This window comes from Rhopalosiphum padi, chromosome 3 (genome assembly GCF_020882245.1).
Source record: "Rhopalosiphum padi isolate XX-2018 chromosome 3, ASM2088224v1, whole genome shotgun sequence".
NCBI lineage: Eukaryota > Metazoa > Arthropoda > Insecta > Hemiptera > Aphididae > Rhopalosiphum > Rhopalosiphum padi.
The window spans coordinates 8,142,384-8,163,128 of NC_083599.1; the positions used below are offsets into that span (position 1 = coordinate 8,142,384).

The window sequence follows — 20,745 nt, forward strand, 5'->3', positions numbered from 1 at the left end:
TTGAAAACATAACCCAATATGAAGCTCATTGCTTTAGACAGGTTAAATTGCAAATAGCTAGAAGTATATGTGCCATAAAAAAATAGCTGATTGTGACGAGGACAACCTATATTTAAATATTCCAGAAACTTGGAGGAAGAAATGAAAACATCCAAAATTATTGAGAAACAATATTACAATTTTAGGCAAAAGTTAAAGTGAAAACCAACAAAATTGTTTGGTCATTAAATATGCAGTTCCAAGATAAGACACTACAACAGAGTGTTGTATTACATTCAAAAGAGGATGAGTTTAATAATGATCATCTCACTGTTTGCAGTCAAACAGATCAACCAATTGTGTGCAGTTTGGATATAGGTGAGGAATTATTTGATAACCTCAGTGACATCATTGATCATGTTTGTGTATTAACAAGAGAAAATAGTACAAGTTCAAAAGTCATTGAGAATATAAATTAAAATGTTAATAATTCACCTGTGGCTTCGACTACCAAAATTCCATCAGACACTTATGGGCACGCAGTTGTATGGGAATCGTCAACTGATAAGTCTCCAGCAGGAAATTATAACTTTTACCGTACGAACAAATTGGTGAATGATCTAATGTATTACATGAAGTCTTATCGTGGAGTTGACAAATATCTGATATCGCAAATTTCTTTTGAAAACGAAGAGATAGAAAATATATCGTCTTTGGATTTTTTGAATTTAAACACTAAAGGCAATATTAGTATGCTTTGATTACATAATAAAAAAATATGGTGTTTGTTTCAGATATTTTTGGAGAAATTCAAGGTCTTGGATCATTGAGAAGAGACAGCAATTAGGCTGTGTGAGTCCAGATCAATCATACTATATATTCAATCTTGGTAGAAGTGTTGAAAATTTTACAGCTGATAGACCTGAATGGATTGATTCAACAAGGTTATTAATAACTTAACTGGAAAAATACCATTGGACTTTGATCTATGTAGATTTTATAAAAAACCAGTAAGTTATTTAAATTCTATAGAAAGCGTGCATAACGATATCGAGAAGAGAAATTACTGTAAGGACAGAGTTCTCAATGTTTTATGGGTGTGCCTAAAATATGGAAACCAAAGAAAAACCTAGGTAATATAAACAAATGGAAAGATACGTTTGTCCAAATACCATATCAAGATGACGGGTTTAACTGCGGTGTATTGTTGTACTTTGCAAATCAATTAATGAGTTATAAAAGAATAATTAATGTTTTCAGTTATCGCTCTAATTTACAGGACTTGATACTATCAAGATCAAAGTGTATGAAGAGCACGTTTGCTTAATTTGTGGAGTTTAATCATTTTCATGATTTTAAATTTCACTCAATAAGTTTTGAGGAAATAATAGCGTCATCAATTGTTAAAAACTATTTTTTATTTTAAATATAAAATGACTTAAGTTGGATGAAACTTTAAATTTAAAAAAAAATTAGTAAAATTATCTATGTACTTATATTTTTTTAATTAATTTATATTTAAAGTTCAAACTATTTTTGTATACTTTTTGTTAGTTTAACTAATTAAAAATTGATTTGTTCAACTTTAAGTGACTTTATAAAATAGTTCAAATCCTTCACAATAATTCCACTCATTTCATTTTGAGGAAGTGTAGGGCGTTCATATCCTATTTTATTCTATTTAATTTTTAGAAGAATTGTTCTGTAATATACTCTATGAGCAGTTTAATAGCTAATTAAATTAAGCTGCGAATTGAATTTATTTTATTTGTTGTAATTTATTCTAATTCTTGTATAATAATACTAGAATTATTCATTAAGTTGGTCCTAATAAATTTAGTACATGCAACTTAATATAACTGGTATCAGTGGTATAGGAGCTAACTATGAGGGATCTATCTTCACGGACATAGGTTAAAACACTTTGATCATAAATTAATTGAAAAATGAGCCCCAGATGTGATTTCCAATGGGAACGCTGCCTACCCGATGAAGGCTCATAATATTTAAATTCCTATACAAAAATACGATGCACAGTTCTTGCAAAGCCATAAAAATATAACTTGTAAATTAAAATTAAATAATGATTAACTTAGATGAATTTTGATATAAACATAAATCTATCTTCAATAATACAATTGTTAATAATTACGCATATTCTTTGGGGAATAGTGATTTGTTTCTGAAGAAGATATAGACTTGCTAGTTTGTTACCTATTTATGTTTAATTAAAAATTATAATTTATTATAACCATTTTCATAAAATATTATTTAAAGTAATAGTAAATTTATTATTTCTTTTATTTGCTACCTCTGCTTGTCATGATTTTTTTAATTACATATTGTAGTTGTATATTATTATTATATTATGGCATAATATTGAAAATAGGAACTATATATATTTATATTTAAAATATATTATTACTGTTTACTCTATGGAAATATCTATCAAATTTATGTGTACAGTAGGGCCTAAAATTGTGTGCAGTAGCACACACTATGTGCAGTAAGTTTTTTGGATTTTATAAATTTGTATTTGATTAATATTTAATATTGATTATTGAAAATTTCTAATTAGCTTGTATTCATTTAAAATTGGTCCATTTCCATAACCCCACCACAATGGAAATTCTATATTTTATATTTTTTATTTTATATTTGATTGTGCTGCATTAGTGCTTTTTGTTCTACTTGGTTTCTACGTTAATACCGTCTGCCGATAACGACATTTTACCTCGTGACGCGGGATGTTGTGGTACCAATTTACGTTAGCAGAACTGTTGTATAATTGTCGCAGTCACAATGCTAACTATATTATCAAAAATAATATGACATATGAATATAATCTGTGATAAAGATTATATATATTATATAGCTATATAGGTCATGAACATTAGAGAATAATGTTTATGGTATAGATATATACAAATGATTAAAACTGCCAATACCGGATAGCTGATAAATAGGGTTGTGAATTTGTAGGAAAGTGCGTTTTTTTTTCTATGTATTTGTAAAACGTAGCTTAGTAAGTATATCATTTGAATTACGTAACAATAAATCCATTTACGAAACTTTTATTTTCCATTTTTTACATTTTTAATTTTTTAAGTAATGTTTTTGCCTTTTTAGGTCATATTTTCCTTTTTTAGTTCATTTTTTGGTATTTTTAATTAAGTTCCAATTAATATCTTTGAAAACCTCTTGAAAAATTAAAAAAAATGTTTCTGGCAAACAGCATCATTATTAAAGAATCAATAAATTTCAAAATCGAAATTAAAATTCAAATAATTCAAATTTTATTTAATAAATACATGTTTATGTATATGTCACGGGTAATGTGAACATTTGGATAATGTCGACATTATCCGGCTAAAGTCGACATTAGCCAAATGTTATCATTAACCGCCATGAATATTATTAAATGTTGGATAATGTTGACATTAACCAATGATTTTAGCCAAGAACTTTTGGATAATGTCTTAATAACCATAAAAATTTAACATGCCTGAGATAAAATCATTGTAAATAATTAACAATATTAAATTGACTACATTGTTACGCAATCTTTACCTGTTGGTATTAAATTTAGTGAAGACTTGGCACTATTTTTAAAAAATTCTTCTTCTAACCCGATAACGATTTCACCTGAAAATCCAATAAATGTAGCCTCCATTCTACAATCCGTTGTCGAAGAGCTCAAATCTGTGGCACTCAGTAATTCTAAATTACATGACAAATTAAACCGTCTCAATATGTCAACAAGTGGTACCTTTGCTTCCAAATCGAATGCAGAACCCAAAAATTTGCCAATAATTACTGTTCACCCGAAGCTGGATGCGGATTCTCGTCCTAGACAGCCCGGATTCCAATTGACCAATAATCAGCCTTCGGCCTCAAAACCAAGATTCATCGTCGGTTCTCATAAAAACTCGTCCTCTAAGTTGTCTTCAGTTCCCGTGCGGAAACATGCTGATATTTTTGTCTCGAGACTTGATCCATGCGTTACGTCTACCATGCTTGAATCTGAATTATTCAATAGTTACTCAGAAGTGACCATTAATAAAATGGTAACTAGACACCCATCATACTCCTCATTCCACGTACGCTTGCCTGCGGAGAAGCTTGATGAGGTCCTCGAACCTGCATTCTGGCCTGATGGCGTAATGGTCAAACGCTTCTGGGGTCGTCTTTCCCCTGAGATGATTCTAAATTCCACTCCAAAAAACTAATATCTTTGTGTTCGTCTATCTCTTCTCCTACTGTTGATGTACACGGAAATAACTTTAATAATAAGGATTATTGTCTATGTAGTGATTTATGTACTTGTAACCGCGTTCTCTTAGGTTATTACCAAAATTGTCGGGGCCTAAGAACCAAATTAAGTATTTTAAAATGTAATGTTGCTGTTTTTGATTATATTTTTATTTGTTTCACCGAAACATGGCTCTGTAATAGCTTCTATGATAATGAACTAGGTCTAATTGACTATATTGTATATAGATGTGATAGATCTAGCTTAACAAGTAGTTTTTCAAGAGGTGGTGGTGCTCTCATCGCCATCCGCAATGATGTCGTATCTAATTTAATTTGTAATCCTGCGATTAATGTCGAACATGTCTTTGTTAAATTTAGTTATAATCATACCAACTATGTAGTGTGCTCTGTTTACTTTCCTCCTAATTGCCTGATTTCGGCTTACGAGGCTTTTATGTCCACTGTGCAATCCGTTCTTCTCCTTCACCCAGATTGTGTTTTCATATTTTGCGGTGACTTCAATTTGCCAGATGTAAAATGGTCCAATGACGATTTTGGTTTATTATACAACTCTATTTCAAATCCTAGAATACAATATATCCCTGAAGCATTTGCTTTTTTTAACTTTTTCCAGTTCAATGACATTCTTAACTCTTTTGGTGGTATCTTGGACCTAGTGCTTTCCAACGACAAAAGAATCTATGTTTTAAAAGCTGAAAACTCTGCGGTGCCTTGCGATGCTTACCACCCGGCTCTTGATATTATGGTAAAATTGGATAATGTTTCCCCTTTATTAGATCGTTCCCATAATTATTTCGACTTCCGCCATGCTCCCTATACAGAAATTTGTAAATTTCTAGATTCATTTAATTGGTTAGAGACCATAATGTCTCTAGATGTCGATAAGGCAGCTAATGCACTTTATGATGCTTTGCACTTTTGCATTTTAAACTTTGTTCCAGAAAGGTCTTACGTACCTTCCACATTTCCGAAATGGTTTTCTAGTAATCTTAAACATATTGTTTTTAGTAAGAAACGAGTGCATGCAAAGTTTAAAACTTCACACTGCCCCCTTGACTATGCAGAATTCTCTACACTTCGAGCTTCTTACAAGACTGAGTATAAGAAATGCCATACTGCCTTCTTGTCTCGTACTGAGTCTATGCTAAAATCTAATCCTAGGTCGTTTTGGGATTTTGTCCGAGTTCATAAGTCAAGCAATGAGATTCCCCATACTGTGCATTTTGAGAATTTAAAAAGTTCGGGCAATGAGTCAGTTTCGAATTTATTTTCCCAATACTTTAATTCAGTCTATGTTCCACCATTATCTTTTGACTCTCCATCTTCATTCCTGTGCCATGACCTGCCTAGCACTTGCTCGTTCAGCATCGATGATATTGATGATGGACTAGATGCAATAAAAAATGTAAAGTCAGTAGGCCCTGATGGCTTATCAGGTATTTTCTTGTACAATATTAAATCTTCACTATGTTTTCCACTGTGGCTACTTTTTAGGCGTTCCATTGATTGTGGAGTTTTCCCATCTATCCTTAAGATTAGCTCTGTCACTCCTATATTTAAATCGGGTGATAAAAACGATGTCAAAAATTATAGACCAGTTTCAATTTTGAGCCACATATCCAAACTTTTCGAACAACTGGTATTGAGATATATTCAATCCTCTGTTAATTCAATTCTAATCGACGAGCAGTATGGGTTCAGACCTGGTCGCTCGGCCACTATGAATTTAATGGTATTTAACAACTTTGTTTTGGAGGCTGTTGAAAAGCACATCCAAGTAGACGTTATTTACACAGACTTTGCAAAAGCCTTTGATAGAGTTGACCATGGCTACCTAATTGATGCTCTATACAAGTCCGGGTTTGGCGAACCACTGCTGTCGTGGTTCAAGTCCTATCTATCCGACCGAGTTCAATGGGTTAAGGTATTCGGCTGTAAATCTTCCATCTCTAAAGTCTCTTCTGGAGTTCCTCAGGGAGGACATCTATCCCCGATCTTGTTTTCACTGTATGTAAATGGCATCAAAGAGGTTATCAAAAATTGTGAATTTCTCATGTTTGCTGATGACTTAAAACTTTTTAGGAAAATTGAAAACCTATCTGACTGCTCTGCGCTCCAGGATGACCTAAACAACATGGTTGCATGGTTTAATACTATTGGTTTGCAGTTTAATGCGAATAAATGTCATTCCATGTCATTTTTTAAACACCGCTCCTCTATCAGTTACACGTATGTTATCAACGGTTCTCATGTGACATCTGTCAGTAGTAAGAAAGATTTAGGTATTATTTTTAATACTGACCTGAATTTTCACTCTCATATTGAAATGTTATGTTGCAAAGCTTTAAAAACGCTTGGGTTCGTAATACGTATTTCAAAAGAGTTTAATCTATATTCTTCTCTGAAAACAATCTATTGCTCCTTGGTCCGTTCCTAATTAGATTATGCATCTGTCTTATGGGATTTATTATACAGCAAGTAGAAGAGTTCGCATACTTGGGAAGTCTAATAAGTTAAGATGGTAGAAGTGCTAAAGACCGAATTATAAACTTGACCGAATTTTATTGGAAAGTTATTTTTACAAAATAAAATGGAACAATTCTAGTTTAGCAACCTATCGATTTTTAAAAATTTTTTTTTCCAAAATGTGTGTTTTAGGGTGCTTTATAAGAATGTAAAAAAAGGTCCGCTTAAACTTCGTTTTGAAGTTATTGATGAAAAACTTCAAAAACTTCATTTTTTCGTTACGCGCATTATTTAAAAAAAAAAAATACTTAAAATTGAGTATTTTAAATTTTATTTTTTTTAAAATGTGTGGTTTTTAACGCTTAATAGATTGGTGAAATCAAAACTTACCTAACAACTTACTTTTGAAGTTTTTGCACGTAAACATTGACAAACACCATTTTCAAAATTCATAATAAATCCTTTCTTAAATTAGCTGAAAATCAGCTTTTTTAATATATTTTTTTTTTTTTCTAAACAGTCATAACTAAAAACATTGAACCCATTTAAATTATAGAACCAGTCAACACCTGCCAAATTTAATTGACGATTAAAGTTATGTTGTATTTTATTATTTTCAGCAAATTCAAATGTCACAGCTCTTAATTGAAGTGGTGTCAGTCCATAAAAAAAAATTTGCTAAATTTATTATATGTTTAGCCATTTCTGACTCTTGTTGTGATTTTACATTTTAATATTGTATATTAGACGTTTAAAAGCAAAAATTATAAATATTAAAAAAATACAAATCTTTGACTTCATAAATAAAAATGTCTTTTTCAATTGATGCACTGACACTGCAGTTGAAACTGTCATTTGTTATTTAAAATATTTATGTTACATAATTAACCTATGTTAAACGCTATGAATTATTATTATACAATAAGTTATCTACTTAATTTTTCAGAAAGGCAACAATCATACTATCTCAAGTTGAAAACATAGTCTTTTGTTATAAAAAAAAATCTATTATTGTTACATAACTTATGTGAAATGTTAAGAATTATTACTTGATAATAATATTATGTTCCTTAACTTTTCAGCATGGCTACTATTCAATTATCAAACAAAGAATTGTTTGCCGAAATTGAGGCGGCGTCGGCGGCACTACGTGTCGATGAAAAGTTGGCCACGGCGCATTGCGTCTCCGAGGATTTCCAGATGGGAAGAGGCATTTCCGTGAACTTCAAGTAAGTACATTTATATTTTGATATTATACTATTCAGAACTTCATTTTCCAAAAACATTAATGTATACGTGACCAAAACAATTATAATATATAATTTGCCGAGGTTTACGATATATATATTATATATACCTAATACCTATATTCTAGTACAGGGGTCGGCAATAGGCGGCCCGCGGGCCATGTCCGGCCCGCGGAAGGAAAAAATATGGACCGCCAAAAATTTTCTTAATTTTCCTATATATCTTATATATAAATTAAACTAAAATTGAAATCGATTTCATGAGGCGCTGAGACAATAATAACGGTTAATCATTATCTGTGTTGTTGTTGAACGTGCCGCAGCCGCGGCTGCAGGCCGAGTCGCTTGCATTCGCGCGCGCGTGTGTGTGTGTGTGTGTGTGTGTGATTTCAGAGGCGATCTATTTTTATGATTTATTAGGAAATTACGATAGCGTTCATCGTATAAAGCTGTTTATAATAATAGTCACGATAACAGAACACCATACATTGAACCTACTTCTTGAAACACTTAACAAGTTAACTGCCTTGTAAATTTCACTGATCTTGCCACGAACGCCTTGAGTATCAAATATGATACACAATCTTCTTTCAAATGTAGCCCTTCTAAATTAACACAAACTTACCAATTACGCCTCGTGTATCACATTTGCTTCTCAACACAACTTGCCACGGTTGCCTTGAGTATCATATATACACTCATTTATTAATTAAACTATAACTTCATAAAGATAGTTAATGCCAATATAACAATTGGATAAAATACTACACAATATTTTGAATCTTATGGTGTTTCGGCCTCTCGCCTAACTTCATTACTTTTTATTTTCTATAAATTATAAAAATGAAAAAGTTTTCACAAATAACGATTGTTTTAACAATTATAATAATCATTATACTATAATATTATAATATTTATTTTTATTATTATTGTTCATAATAATCAAAAATTAACAAATATAATCAAATAATCAAGCATATAAAATTAAAAAATGTAACAAACTTGTTAATTTAATTATTATCAAACTGATATTCAAATTTTAATAGTAAATACAAAAACAAAACATGACATTTTAATATATAATCAACTTTTCAAAATAATATTATAGTAAAAAAAATCATTTGGTTTTACCTATTTTGTGTTCTTCAGAAAAACATTGAATACAATAAAACCGCTTACAACTAGAACATTTAGTTCTAATTTGTCTAGTAATACTTTGAGCATGTTTACGTCCACCTTGTGCCACCATATGCTTATAACAATTAGAACATCGCCCTCTAGACTTAGTTTCTAATAATTTGTGTGAATTTTCAGTTGGAATCTCTTCTTTTTTTTCTAATAAATTTTCAATCAATATTTCTCTAAATGAAGTAATACTTATTTTTTTTTGAGTTATTTCTTCATACAATGATAAAGCATTCAAAACTGAAGTATTTAAAAGTAATTCAAATGCAATTTTCTTATACCATTTTAATGTTCTCCTTAATGGATTATGATATGAGTTTCGAAGATCACACACATCCACCAGGGATTTACCTTTATTATAATCCAATATAAGTTTTGGTTTAACTATATCTGATCCAAATTTATTAGTTGTTTTAACCATGAGTGCAGAGTGTTTGGTAGAAATAGCTAGTACGTCACGCTTGTCTTTCCATTTCAGTATTGTTATACCTTGATTGCATTGCTTAGCTATTACTTCTCCTCTTTTTAATTTTTTTTTTATAACTTCTGTGGGGTTGTTTTTTCTATTTGATCGTAGAGTACCAACTAGATGAGTAGATCTTTTTAAGAGTTCAGTGGCTAAGTCATAGCTGCTATACCAGTTGTCAGTGTACATTGTTCTACCAATATCTAGGTATTCTTCTGCCATTTCAGTTACAATTCTTGTTGATAATCTCTGGCCAACAACAGCTTCTTTACCAGCATAAATTTTGAACCCAACAGTATAGAAATTGTCAATGCATAATTTAAATATCTTAATTCCATATCTGTGTCTTTTATTTTGTATATATTGCCTAAAAGAAAGACGACCCACAAAGGGAACAATGGATTCGTCAATGCACATAGACTCTTTTGGTGTACGTGCCATTTTATATTTTGATAAAAGTAAGTCAAGTAGTCCACTTATTTTAAATAAACGGTCACCAGGAGGACAGTCATCATTATTACAACAATGAAATGAGCGCAAAAGAATTTCGAATCTTTTTCTAGTCATATATTTTGGTATTTTAGATGCATATATTTCACTTTTTTTCCAATATGAAGCAATTGATGGTTGGGGACATAAACCCATCCACATAATAATACCTAAAAAGGTTTTCATTTCATTAGAAGTTACATCTACCCACTTATGTAGACGTGATTTTGGACTAATTCTAGTTGATAATAAAGACTTTGCATATCTGTTAGTTTCTTTAACCAATAAATGTATCACATCATTATCCAAAAATAAGGAATAAAAATCATAAGGGGTACCTTCAGCTAGTGTATCAATAATATCATGATTGATGCCCACTGGCTCATTATTTGGGTTGAATAATATGTTAGATTGAAATGCATCATCAACATCATTCCAAGAGGGGTTTGATGCATCTTGATGACATTTGTTTTGTTGTGAAGGAACAGTATCAGGCGTAGGCGGAGTAACAAAATCAAAATCATTTTCATTGAATAAGTCATCATTCGAATCGTCGTTTGAATCACTCTGTAAAAAATAGTGCAAAATAAAATACTATAATGTACAGATAACACTAAGTACAAATTATGTACAGTCAAAGATATACCTCTAATTGAAAATCAGAATCAGCATCCGTCTCATCATCGTTGGACCAATCAGACATATCCAGTAACTCTGATATGTTGTACTCATCCATAGTTAACTTTTTGTTGAACAAATACGAAAAACGTTTTATTATTGCCGTCGAAATGGTAAAATAATTGAAATGATAGCGCAATAGGTTATCCATAATGATTAATCAATTTATTAATAATTATAAATAACTATTTAATATTTATAATCAATGTAAAAATATAAACACACAAAAATTGTATACAAATAGATTGATAAGTATTCCACTGGGGCCTGAGTATCAAATATGATACTCAACTTGAATCGATTAATTTTTATCAAAAATTGAATTTTTATCACGAAATAAATAAATGTGTGTAGAAAAATATTGATAATATTCAAAAAAAGTAGTGTGACCAACTTGGATTGACTACAACATTTCTCTAGGATGAGAATGGTTTGATAAGTGAGAAGCATATATGATACTCAAGGCAAGGTTGAAAAGTCTTGTTAAAATGTATAGAACGAATTTGGATAGTTAGCCGTGTATTATATATGATACTCAAGGCAGTCAACTTGTTAATAATATTATTTAGTTCAATTTAATCGTTGCGTTGCGTTTGTCGTTCGTAGTCCGTCGCGTCCGTAGTGTTAAAACTTATTAATTTATAAATATTATTCGTGTGCTATTATACTCGATTAGTATGTTTTCCAAAAAACGTAAAGTTGACAATGAAAACAGAAAGTTCCTGGCTGAGTGGACCGAACAATATTTTTTTACACTTCCAGTAAGAGCTGGAGCCGTTCCAGTTTGTCTCATATGCAACAGTACAGTTGCTGTCGTTAAATGTGCTAATTTAAAGCGTCATTATGATACAATACATAAAGATTTTGAAAAAAAATTTCCTCTTGACAGTGCAGCGCGTAAAGATAAGCTCCAAGCGTATCTCTTGTCTTATAAAAATAGTACGACTATGTTAGTAAAAAGTATGAGTGGGCAAGAAAAGTCAATAGAAGCAGCATTGCGTGTTTGCTGGACGTTAAATAAGCACCAAAAGCCATTTACAGACTCAGAAATTGTAAAAGAGTGTATGTTGGAAGTAGCCACTGCACTTTTTGAAGATAAAAAGGACATAATTAATGCTATTCAAAATATTCCTCTATCAGCAAGAAGCAATACAAGAAGAACAGAACTATTGGCCGATGACAACAAAAATAATTTAATTCACATTTTACAGATGGCTCCTTGCTACGCTATTGCAATTGATGAGTCATGTGATATTGTTGATTCTGAGCAGATGTCAATTTTCGTGCGCTTTTTAGACGCTGAAAGTAAAGTGTTTAGAGACGAGTTGTTAGCATTATTGCCATTGAAATGCAAGACTCGTGGAGAAGATTTGTTTAAAACTTTTGACGACTTCATGACTAAATCAAATATTAGTTATGATAAAATTGTGTCTATTTCAACCGATGGCGCCCCAGCAATGATTGGTAAAGAAAAAGGATTTGTTAAGAGAATCAAGGATAAGAATGCTGAAATACTTTCATATCAATGTATAATTCATCAAACATCCCTGTGTGGCAAACTTAGTACAACGCTGAAGGAAGTAATGGACATAATGATCAAGTTGATTAATTTTTTGAGGTCCCGATCTGCTCTTCAGCACAGGCAGTTTAAAGATTTTTTATTTGAATGTGATTCAGTATATTCGGATTTACTTCAACATAACAATATCCGTTGGTTAAGTAAAGGCAAAGTGATCGAACGTTTTTGGAGTATAAAAGAAGAAGTAATCACGTTTTTGGTAAACTTGGATTCACAAGAATCAAAGCAGTATCATAAATTCTTAACAAACGAGAGCAATATGCTATCTGTGGCATTTTTAAAAGACATTCTTACATATTTAAATGTACTTAATATTGAGTTACAAGGGCATAACAAGTTAATTTGTGATCTGATATCAAGTGTATCTGCTTTCCGACGAAAACTTGAAATCTTTGAAGAAGATATAAAAAATCAAGATTTTATTCATTTTCCAACAATCCTTGAATATAAAAAGAATTCCGACATAGACTGCAGTATGTTTTTAAGTTTTTTGTCGGACCTTGGTGAAGAATTTGGTAAGAGATTCAAAGACTTTGCAGATATTGGAAAACTGTCTCAATTTTTAAAAAATCCGTTTGAAGTTTCTCCGACTGGAGAATGGATTGACGTTGCTACAAAATTATTCAGACTTCCAAAATCTTCACTTCAAATGGAAATTATTGATTTGCACGAAGATATCTCATTGCAAATGAATAAGACTTCGTCTACTGAAGATTTTTGGATAAAACATGTCTTGGATAAATACATGAACTGTAAAACCCTTGCCATAAAATTAGCTACTATGTTTGGCTCCACTTATGTATGTGAAACTTCGTTTTCAAAAATGACGTTTTTAAAAAACCGATACCGTTCAAGATTAACAGATCACCACCTTGAAAACACTTTACGCATCAGTTGTTCTCCAAGAGTACCAGATTTTAAAAAATTAGCCCAAGAAAAAAAATGTCATTTTTCTCATTAAATTTTGTTATTATTAGTATGAATGTATTATTACTTAATAAATAATTAAATATTAAATACTGTGTCTAAAAATGTGATTTTAATACAAAAATAAATACATTAATGATAAAATTATGTTTAAGATTTTTTTGGCCCTCGAAATTTTTTTTTTAAATATCTGGCCCGCCATATAAATTAATTGCCGACCCCTGTTCTAGTATGTTCACGCTAACTGATACCACTTAATATTTTAGTTGGATGAGCTTGTATTGTAGTGGGTTTTTCGGGGAATGAAATTTTTTTTAGTTAATTTTGCTTGTAAATTCAAAATAATATCTACAATTTTGTCAAATAACTGTTGGTAGATAGATTAGACAAACATGGCTGTAGTGTACAAGAAGAATTTCACATATGTACCACCAACACCGCCTGCAGAACTCATCGACTGTAATACTTTCATACTAGACTTCCCCGATCGTAAATTTTTAAATGTTGGACTTGATTCGGAAGACAACTTCAATATTGTTATTCATATGTAAGCTATGTAAGCATATTCGATGGTTTTCTAAGACGTACATTCTCGATGATGGGAAATATACTGTCATTCATATTAGATGTTCCACAAAAATGTAGAAAACAGATTTTTCTAGAGGATGAATTTACCGTCACATCGAACATGGTGTATCGAGGGGAAAATGTGCTAGTCATAGAGTCGAAGAAAAAGGAAGGATGTCGTGTATTGCTCGATCGAAAAAACTTGTTGAAATTACAATACATGGAGGAGAGTATTTTCGAAACGGTCACACGAAAAACCAATATCATACGACCAGTTGCTTTAAATCAATTTGCGATGATTGGTAATTATATTGATCGAGAATTTACCAATGTGCAATCACCACCAAAAACAAACGAAGAAATGCTGATTTTTATTAAAAACCTCAGGAATGTTCGAATCACGACGAATCCCGACTTTAACTTTGTTAGCCAGCTGAAAATGTTTGCAACAAGCCAATTAGCTGAACAATGGGTACAACGGTGGAGCGGGGGGGTGTCACCAGAGGTAATTAAATCCTAATACTGGCTCTATAAAATAGGTATTTAATTTTTATTATTTTTAGTTAATCGTTGACCCCATTTCGCCATTGTCGCCGATGATATCATCATCATATTCACTGCCCATGTCTAATCACATAATTATGGCTCCGAAAAAATATTCATCACCGTCAGGTGAGTTACGCTGGCATCCGCAGGTTGGAATAAATACTCAAAACCGGTACAAAAATTTGTAATATAATTTGTACGAATTTGTAATCGTATTTTGGAAATTTGTACACCCCCCCAAATGGGGGAAAAACACTTTTTCATCTCGGATGCCAGCGTAACGTTACTCCAGCATCCGCATTCATGATTTTTATCTTAGACACTCAAAACCGGTACAAAAATTTGTAATATAATTTGTACGAATTTGTAATCGTATTTTGGAAATTTGTACACCCCCCCAAATGGGGGAAAAACACTTTTTCATCTCGGATGCCAGCGTAACGTTACTCCAGCATCCGCATTCATGATTTTTATCTTAGACACTCAAAACCGGTACAAAAATTTGTAATATAATTTGTACGAATTTGTAATCGTATTTTGGAAATTTGTATTCCATTCTAACCTATAGATCTAGACAAAAACTGATTGTAATAATACGTTACCTATTTAAAAAATAGTAGAGGTACACCTTCCTAACATGTGCAAAATCAACATTTAACGTCGGGCGCCAGCGTGACGTTATTTCATCAACCGTAGAGCTGTAGTATATAATCATGATTTATTTCCAAATAATTTTAAATTATACAACAAATGTATTTGTATTTTTACATATTATTACGTACAATATTCCTTATTGATATACTTAGAGATAATTTAAGCAAATAAGCAATGCTGGTAGAGTTTCTTCATTTTTTAAGCTTGTTTAATTTTAATTAGTTTCTAAAGTAGTAACTCAGTTATATCATATTAATATAATTGTATTCTTTGTAATATTTTTATGTATAATTGTTAATCATAATATACTATTTTATTTTGTTTATTTAAAAAAATATAAATATGATAAATATCGTGCAGTTTTTATTTTAACTGTATGGTAATAGTTAAGTTTATGTTGTGGTTATTCACGTGCGACGTGCAGCAGATATTTTGTTGGTTTTTCCTAATTTTGACGGGCGTCATCGTAGCGACCATCTCTATTATTTATTGTTATATATATATAATATATAATATATATATATATATAGACCATCCTCTATTGTTATAAATAGCTATTTTGGTCTATATAATATAAATTAAAAATAATTTTGTAATAATATGATTTCTGATGATTACCGATTAGTATTTTATACGATCATTTGTCGTTTGGATTTCTCCGTGATCAGATTTCCTGATTTCCGAGTTTTTATTTTGCTTAATTCAATTATTTATAATAATATTCAATTTCACCGTCGTTATAATGGTAAGTACCTATTATTAATCATCATAATATAATGTTATAATATATTATAATTACCTTGGGTGAAACTACGGGTAAATACTAGTAATACTGACTAACAATTTTTACATTTTATATATTTTAATAATTATTTAGGCATTATAAATAATATATTTAAATTTACATGTAAACGTATACCTACATCTGTACATTTTATATAATATAATATCAATATTATCATATAGTATATACTATATTTATATAGGTACAAATGAGGATTATAATATAATTATAATATTATAATATTATAATAAAAATATTAAAAAATAAAAAAATATAAATAAAAAATAAAAAATAAAAATATTATTATTTATTTTTTTTTTATTTTTATTAAAATATTATTATAATAATATTATTATATTATAATATTATTATATATACTAATATTTTATTATTATATAACGTACCTAATAAAATGATTTTTTTTTTTAAATAACTAATAGCATACCTATTTATTTAAAATGAATAACTTTATTTTTCGCATATAAAATTTGTGAAATTTTTCGTTTAAATGTTTCTTACCTACTACACGATTATTATACCGCTCGTACCTATTAGAAGTGTAAGAATATGTGGAATTTAAATAATTTCTTAAATTTAAAAATTGTACATACTACACAATATGAACATAATAATTAATAATAACATTGATCTATGCCTAGACTATCTTCTATTTCATATTTTAAAATATGTCGTTAGTGATATTAAATTAATAAATGTTTTATATGTGTAGGCAGGTAGAAAACCAAAAGTCGATCCATCTGTTGTTGATAAAGAAGTTTTAAAAAATAAAAATGAAATTTTCGATGGTAAAAGTAAGTAAAACAATTATTACCTATACTGTTAACAAATATTATTATAATGAAATCAACACAATAGAATTCCTAAAAGCAACTAAATTAATGAATTTACTTTAAGATAAAATATCAATATTGTAAATTATATATATATATGTATTATTTTTTATGTAACGCTAATGGCCTCAGCTGTCGAAGCGGAAATTAAAAAATTTCAAGATCAATAACAAAAAAAAAATATATATTATTATTTCTAACAAATATCTTGTAGAGTAAATACAATTTTTTCGAAGTAAAATACTTTGTATTTTTACGTTTCAATAAAATTGTGTATTATAAAAAGAATTACCAATCTTTTTGTTTTTTTTGAGTAAGGTAGTTATAATTAGGGTCAGATTTAGGGATTACTATATTAGGTAACTATATTTTTCTTACAATTTTAGTGATTAAAGTCTGTCAATTTTGATTTTGTGGGTATATATGGTTCTCTTAAGAAAAGTGTAAAATGTTCATAGGTAGTATATTTCAAACTAAATCTGACACCTTTGCCTAAATCAGACGAGTTTAAGATGGTTTTCTTTAAACGCTTTGTTAATAAATTAAACGTTTACGCCATCATTTGAAATTGGAATTATTTGAAACAAATCAAATATTTACTTGAACATATTGATGAACATTGTCGGTGCCTATTTGTTGTCAGTAAAATTATGTTTTAATCTAGATATTGCTGGTGTTAACGCAGAAGTGTGGCGAAGAATAGCGTCCAGTGTAAGTGAAGGGATTCAAGATGTTGTTACACCAGGATCAATACGTATTCGTGTTACTCGTAATGGTGGAAATATACTAAATATTCTTGGTATTTTACCTGCTAATAAAACAGATGTAAACTCCCCCCACACAGTAAAAAGTAAGTACATATATACATTTTATATACCTAGTTTACATAATAATTCGATTTAGCTTAGAATCATTATAAACTTTATTCTAATTATAATTTTTAGAACATTATGGTATTAACTCTACAACATATTATGATACATCTTCTTCTGATGAAAATAATTTAAATTCTAATAACTATGAAAAATGTATTTTTGATATAACATTTTCTGTCGATGAATGGAAATTAATTCAACCTCGTCAAACAGTGCATTGCGAAAAGAGAGGTTATAGAACTTATAATATACTTACTCCGTATGAATGGAGCAATGTGATCCAACAACACTTTTTTTTACATACAAGATTACCTTGTTGTCTTAAATTTCAAAAAAGGCCGGTGGTCAGCTTTTCTGGTATCGTTTTTCTTACCATACAAGGACAATGTTCAGAATGTAATTCATCATTTAACGGAAGGATAGATTCAGTACCAGCAGCAGATACTCGGTTAGTATAAACCTATTTCATATACTTGTCTTAATATAATATAAGTTATTATTTCATATTATATTTTACAACTATTATTAATAATTTAGAGTAGTTATGAAATGCGTATACAGTGGAAATTTTAATGGAGATCATTTTAAAAAACGGAGACTTATGGGTGCGGAAAAAGAACGTGCTTTAAACGCATTGCTGAGTCAGCGAATGGATCCGTCGATTTATACTCGAAATCAAGCAAATGTTTTAATGAAAGAAGGTAATTATGATATTATATAATATATTATTATAGTACCTACTATTGATATTTTTGGGCAGCATTTATTTAAATAAACATTATACTGTAGATTCTAAAAAATGTGTATAACGTGTACAATTCTTAACCTTATACCTTTGTAAATAAACTAATCCAATTTTAACAAAATTATTTTATTTTATTTTTCAATTTTAAAGGTGACAGTATCCCTGCTCAAATACCTAATGTCAATGCTTTAAGAGCTCTTAAGCACAGAGCAGCATCAGCAACTAGATTTCACAGTGATCCAATTAAAGCATTAGAATTAATGAAAGACAATAGTACATTTTCAACATCCATTCATGGTATTGGTCTAGATAAATTTTTTATTCATTTTTGGAGCCCGTTACAATTACAAATATATAAACAGTATTATAACCAAAATAGTACACCTACAATTTCATTTGATGCTACAGGTGGATGTTGCCGAAAAATTAAAAGAAATAAAACTGGTCCTATATTTTTGTATGAAGGTGTTATAAATTTAAATAATAAAAATTTTACTGCCTTTTCGATGCTATCAGAAGAACATGACAATTTGGCAATATTTATGTGGCTTAAAAGATGGTTAAAATGTAATGTCAAACCTCCAAAAGTAGTAATCAGTGACCAATCTTTAGCACTGATGTCTGGTCTAGTACAAGCATTTACTCAATACTCATCTCTTGACAGATATCTGAATGCATGTTTCTCTCTGGTGGTTAAAAACGAAGACATAGAAATACCTTTATGCTATATAAGAAACGATATAAATCATTTTATACATCTTGTGACTCAATGGGGCCCAATAAAAAATTCTATTTATCCTAGCACAAAACAAATTATTACTCGAACTATGGGACTACTCGTTCTCTGTACATCAATTAAAGATGCCGAAAAGATTTTAGAAGCATTATTCGATGTCATTTTAAGTAAATTTGATGGAAATATAGAGGGGATGAATACGTGGACACCTTGTTATAAAGCCAAGCGTTATTTACAATCATTAGTAACAACCAGTGTTATAGATTTAGTAGAATCTGATGAGTGTAATGAACCAGATCCAAACAATACAACTAGCAGCATTGATGAATATAATACTGATGATGAAAATACATCTAACACCAATACGACTTTCAAAGATTGGGCACAAAGTATTGCTGATAAATCTAGATCAAAAGTTAAAGATGTAAAGGGAATTTCCGATAATGCACAATATCTACTTGCACTCGAACCTATCCTTATAAGAACATTTAAATTATTTCCTTGTTGGTCCGATATAATGAGACAACATTTTGGATTTGGAGAAGAAACTGCGTCTAGTAGCAGGATTGAGAGTAATTTTAATCATATAAAAAATCGTGTGTTCAAAAATAGTCATTTGCCCCTGAGAGTAGATTCATTTGTAGAAGAACTGATTTTATATTATAGAGGCGATCATCTTTTATTACAAGGAGAAAACGATAATAAAACGATAAAGTCACTCGATCAACGCTCACGTAGTAATAATGATAATAACACATATTATGATAATCAAAATAATGTAAGCTTATCCCATTCAATTAATAATGATGACTTAATGGCTTATGAAGATGATTTCTTGATAATAAGCGATACTAATTTTATGAATCAAAATGATATCAGCTTATCTCACAGCCATACTGATAATGACTTGAACACATACTCGAATGACAATGAGCTCTACGATAATTTTAAGTCTAACGAGCATAGTGATGCTACTGCCAATTCTACTGATGATTCATCATTATCTTCATGTATTTCTATTGACGTAAACGAGCACCAAACAAATAATAAAAGTTCAATTTTTGATACTGATTTAAAAAATATTCAATGCCAACTTTGCAGAAATGGAGATATCCCAACAGGTCTTTACAAGTGTATACAGTGTAAAAAAGCTGTTCATTTATTTGGTTGCTCCATTAGAATTCCTAACACGGATGAAGGTTATGGAGAACCAAGAATTTGTCTCGATTGTGATAAAAAAAATTCAACTATAGCTGAAAATAAAGCAACAGAAAGTTGGAATAGAAAAAGAAAACTACAAAATTCACGATCTTCGCGTTCCTATCTTGTTCGACAACCAGGATTTGAATTATTAGACCTCAATAAAAAGGGAAATATAACTTCAATTATACTTTTGAAAAATGGGAATTCTCTACTTAGCAAACCAATTATGGTACCCGATCATGGAAAGTTAATTATAAGCAATACTTGTTCGGTTGATTCGATATTGTCACTCTTAGCAACATCAGCTGCAGACAGTGGGGTTTATCGAAAATATTTAAGCGACTTAAGTTCATCAAATTTGACTTCAAATATAGCATTGCAAATGATTACTGAAAAAAAAGTTAAACAAATTTATTATAATCGAGCATTACTTTTGCTACAATTTTTCGCAAATAAAGTTGAAACTTTAGTAGGTGGTCTTAAATCGATTGAT

At 30.2% G+C, this 20,745-nt stretch overlaps 2 protein-coding genes and 1 pseudogene across 2 annotated transcripts; 2 read left to right on the forward strand and 1 right to left on the reverse strand.

The window, feature by feature from the left end:
• The first annotated feature begins 602 nt into the window (after positions 1-602).
• Positions 603-7,953, forward strand: LOC132924765 (uncharacterized; annotated as a pseudogene).
• A 916-nt stretch (positions 7,954-8,869) lies between these two features.
• On the reverse strand, positions 8,870-11,331 carry LOC132927317 (piggyBac transposable element-derived protein 4-like). The gene is made up of 2 exons (XM_060991830.1): positions 10,754-11,331; positions 8,870-10,674 (listed from the first exon to the last, which is right to left on the reverse strand). The coding sequence occupies exons 1-2, from the start codon at positions 10,934-10,936 to the stop codon at positions 9,085-9,087; spliced, it is 1,773 nt and encodes a 590-aa protein (XP_060847813.1). The 5' UTR covers positions 10,937-11,331; the 3' UTR covers positions 8,870-9,084.
• A 131-nt stretch (positions 11,332-11,462) lies between these two features.
• On the forward strand, positions 11,463-13,240 carry LOC132924766 (general transcription factor II-I repeat domain-containing protein 2-like). The gene is made up of 2 exons (XM_060989213.1): positions 11,463-13,163; positions 13,220-13,240. Exons 1-2 carry the CDS (start codon positions 11,463-11,465, stop codon positions 13,238-13,240), a joined length of 1,722 nt encoding a protein of 573 aa, XP_060845196.1.
• The last annotated feature ends 7,505 nt before the right edge of the window (positions 13,241-20,745 follow it).

Excerpts from the sequence above, each read along its gene's own strand:
- LOC132927317 (XM_060991830.1), bottom strand. The coding sequence starts at position 10,936 with ATGGATAACCTATTGCGCTATCATTTCAATTATTTTACCATTTCGACG. Across the intron at positions 10,675-10,753 it reads ATTCTGATTTTCAATTAGAG|AGTGATTCAAACGACGATTC; the intron begins GTATATCTTTGA and ends TATTTTTTACAG.
- LOC132924766 (XM_060989213.1), top strand. The coding sequence starts at position 11,463 with ATGTTTTCCAAAAAACGTAAAGTTGACAATGAAAACAGAAAGTTCCTG. Across the intron at positions 13,164-13,219 it reads CTATGTTTGGCTCCACTTAT|ATTAACAGATCACCACCTTG; the intron begins GTATGTGAAACT and ends ATACCGTTCAAG.